Here is a 3,222-nt window from a genome sequence, read left to right as displayed (position 1 = left end):
ACCACATACCGCCTGTAGCTCCTCCCAAAGACAATAGCTGAGATCAAGGTGGGCGCCTGGGCACCGGCTGGTCTCCGAGGACCCCCGACTCTCCGCTGTGGAGTAGAGAGCGGTCAGAAACCAAAGAGACACACCCGAAGCGACCGTCGAGCCACTCCGAGGCTCTTCAGTCGAGCCCCACGCTTGCACTTACTCTGGTACTCAGCCATGCACTTCACGGCGGCACTGTCCATCAGCTCCGCCCGCCATCGCTGCGACTCGGTGTCACGAAAGAAACCTCGAAGTTTGCTGACCGAGACTACCTGCTCATCATCCTCGTCGAACTGTATTGTCAAAGGAAAAAAAGGGAATGGATGAAAAGAATGCGATTATACCTATTATCTTTATCTGTCCGTGTGAATTACAGTGTAACGCACCGTTTCTCTTAGTTTCCATATGCACTGATGAACGCACTGAAACACGATGAAAAAAAAGTAATAGATGAAAACTTATAGCCTTCCAAAAAGGAACCTAAACTGAAGTAGTTCCATACTTACTCGTATACTCTCCTTTATTTCATTGACGGCGACACAGCTGAAGTGGTCCCAGTTCTGCCCTTCCTCTGTTGAGAAAATCATAAGCATGATGGCTTAAAACAGAGCTAAAACACTGTAGCCCTATTCGGTTACCGCACCAGGCTTGCGGACTGGTTCGTTTGCCATCAGTCTCCGGCGCCTAACGTAGGCCTAGGCAGGCAACCCTCTCACACGCATGTTTGCGGTGCAGTGGCTACACAATCTGCAATCTGGCGCGGTTTACCAAGTTTACCATCACCTCTGGGCTCGTCAGTTTCGCGGCGGATGGGTTGCATACGCACCCGGCGCCCCATCGTCACCGCCATCACCTACCTAAGCGCGAGTGGACTGTTTCGTTGAACACCTGCAGGTAGCACTGCTCTCGCAGGGCGTCCTGTCGCAGCAAAGTGGCCTCCACGGGACGGCCGCAGCACACCTGAAACAACGAGAAAAGGGTTTTTAAATGCACTACACGGAAAGCCTTGGCCCTTTAGCCTTGACGACGTCCCTCGCCGGCGTCTCTGCTGTGCACCTGCTCTTGGAAGGGGATGTGCCCCGGGTGCGCGTCCACGCCGTCCAGCTGCTCATCGGTGGCCTCTGGCAGCTGGGCGATGTCCTTGTTGACGCTGACGTCCTCGACATCCGCGTTCGGGTCGTTGTCCTGCGGTGGTGCCTCCTGGTGGTGCGCGGCCGTCGAGCTGGAGGCGGGCCTGTCCGTGGTCGTCTTGGTCGCGTCGTCGTCGGCGAGCACCATGCGGTCGAAGGCGGAGCCCATCCTCCCGTACCTACAGGGCCGGACGCCAGAAGTAAGTACGCCGTGGTCACCGCAGCGACGATGCGCCCCCCGACTGCAGTGTTTACCCGTTTCCATAGCCGCCGGAGCCGCCGGAGCCGCCGCCGTAGCCGCCGCCATAGCCGCCATAGCCACCGCCGCCGTAGCCGTAACCTCTTCCTCGGTAGCCGTAGCCGCCGTAGCCGCCGTAACCCCGCCGCCGGTAACCGTAGCCGTAGCCGCCGCGGCCCCGATAACGTCGGCAGTAGCCGTAGCGGCAGTAGCGCCGGTTGTAGTAGTTGTAGGGGTAGTAGCGACGCCACCACAGCTTAGCCGTCTGGTTGACGCCCGGCGGCACCTCCCAGCTCCACTGGTACTGGGCGGGCTCCCCGCGCCGCGACGGGAACCAGCGCGCCACCAGGACGCCGCCCTGGAGTGTAGCACAGCGCATGAAACACCCTGCGCAGATGCGCCTCCTGGACTGGACCACCCACCACAGAGGCTGTGGACGCTGCTGACGTACCTTGTGGCGGAAGCGGGGTCGGCTGCGTCCGCCCTGGTCACGGCCCTGCTCCAGGCCGGCACCGCCGTCGCCGCTGCGCCACGGCCGGAGGGCGTCGTCCACCTGGTCCAGGAGCTGCTGATCTGCGCCAGAGGGAGAGAGAGACGTTGTATGGACAGCCCCACCACTTCGCGCTCCGCTGGCGGCGCGGCTCAACCTGCCTGCCTGCACGGCCTGCACTCACTGTAGAACGCGTTGTCGAACTCGTACTCGGCGGCGTGCAGGAGCACGGCGGCCGTCGCGGCGCACCAGGCCCACGTCAGCGCGCGCATGTCGGCTGTCGATGTGTGAGGTGCGGGTGGCGCGGGCCCTTTTTATAGCCGGCCCTCTCTCTGCCTCTCTGGCTATGGCGGTCCAAAACAGAACAGAGCCCCCGACCTGCGCAGCCTCCGCCACCGCCGGACTCGACTCCCGCCAATACTAATCAAGTCGCGTACATTAGGCGCGCCGCTGCACATCCGCGCGGCAAAGGGCGGCTAATACGGTCGGCTGCTGACGCACGCCGCGTGTGCCTCGCGTCCGGAGTGTGCGTGCCCTGCGGGCCGGCGGCGGCGTCCTGGTGTGGTGGCGGCGTTCCAGCGACCGTATGGCCCTCCCTGTCGTCTGATTCAGATGATCGTTCAAGAGGGGCTCTCCTACACCTCCCGTATAGCTCCGTCCCTGTTGCACTCATGGGGCAGGCATAGGAGAGCCCCTCTTGAACGATCTTCCGAGTCAGCCATGCCCCCCGGTAAAGGCCTCCTCGCGGCGCGACCGCGGCCACCTCGGACGCCCCCCGCGTGGGCGGTGGCGAGCGCGCGAGGGGGGGCAATCACTCCAGCTGCCGTTGCCTGAAATAACGACGCGACGTGCTCACCGCGTCGCACCCGCACCGCGCGTAGCGGTACGACGGGACAATGAAGGGCCGTGTTGACTCATTCCCGGTGAAAATATTGGTGGGGGGGGGGGGAGCGCTCCGCCCCCGTTGTTGTTGTCATCAACTGCGTCAACGCACGGACAGCAATCTTTAAGCAGGATTTCATGGTCTCATGCACGAACTTATAAGAGGCCTCAGATGGCTGAGGGTCCTGTCACTTCGATTTTTGCGTACAGTGACTTTCGGTCAAAACTGACCGAATTACCAATAATGACCGAAAACTGACTGAAAATGACTGAAAAATTACTGAAAAGGATCTAATGACTGAAAATGACCGAAAATTTGACGGAATTTCAATGTAAAGTAATCCATAATCGGACGCAGCAACAAGGGATCGACACATTCGTTCGTCTTTGTGCTGAAAGTGCAGGGGAAAATGCCAACCGGAGATTGAGACTGCATTCTGCTTTTCTTTACT

General features: G+C 60.2%; 1 protein-coding gene across 1 annotated transcript in view; it reads right to left on the bottom strand.

Moving 5' to 3' along the window:
* Positions 1–2,229, bottom strand: part of LOC113209726 (uncharacterized) — a 2,788-nt gene extending 559 nt beyond the window's left edge. The window contains exons 1-9 of the mRNA XM_026427391.2: positions 2,073–2,229; positions 1,850–1,971; positions 1,416–1,756; positions 1,087–1,339; positions 888–990; positions 537–601; positions 417–452; positions 194–323; positions 10–95 (exon numbers count right to left, since the gene is read on the bottom strand). Coding sequence (XP_026283176.2) covers positions 10–95; positions 194–323; positions 417–452; positions 537–601; positions 888–990; positions 1,087–1,339; positions 1,416–1,756; positions 1,850–1,971; positions 2,073–2,160 — 1,224 coding nt within the window. The 5' untranslated portion in view covers positions 2,161–2,229. The remainder of the gene's footprint in view (positions 1–9; positions 96–193; positions 324–416; positions 453–536; positions 602–887; positions 991–1,086; positions 1,340–1,415; positions 1,757–1,849; positions 1,972–2,072) is intronic.
* Positions 2,230–3,222: the final 993 nt, after the last annotated feature.

This window comes from Frankliniella occidentalis, unplaced genomic scaffold (assembly GCF_000697945.3).
Source record: "Frankliniella occidentalis isolate FOCC.00 unplaced genomic scaffold, Focc_3.1 Scaffold265, whole genome shotgun sequence".
In the NCBI taxonomy this organism is placed as follows: domain Eukaryota; kingdom Metazoa; phylum Arthropoda; class Insecta; order Thysanoptera; family Thripidae; genus Frankliniella; species Frankliniella occidentalis.
The sequence above is the reverse complement of the archived record's forward strand: the minus strand, read 5'-3'. Positions and strand labels throughout refer to the sequence as shown.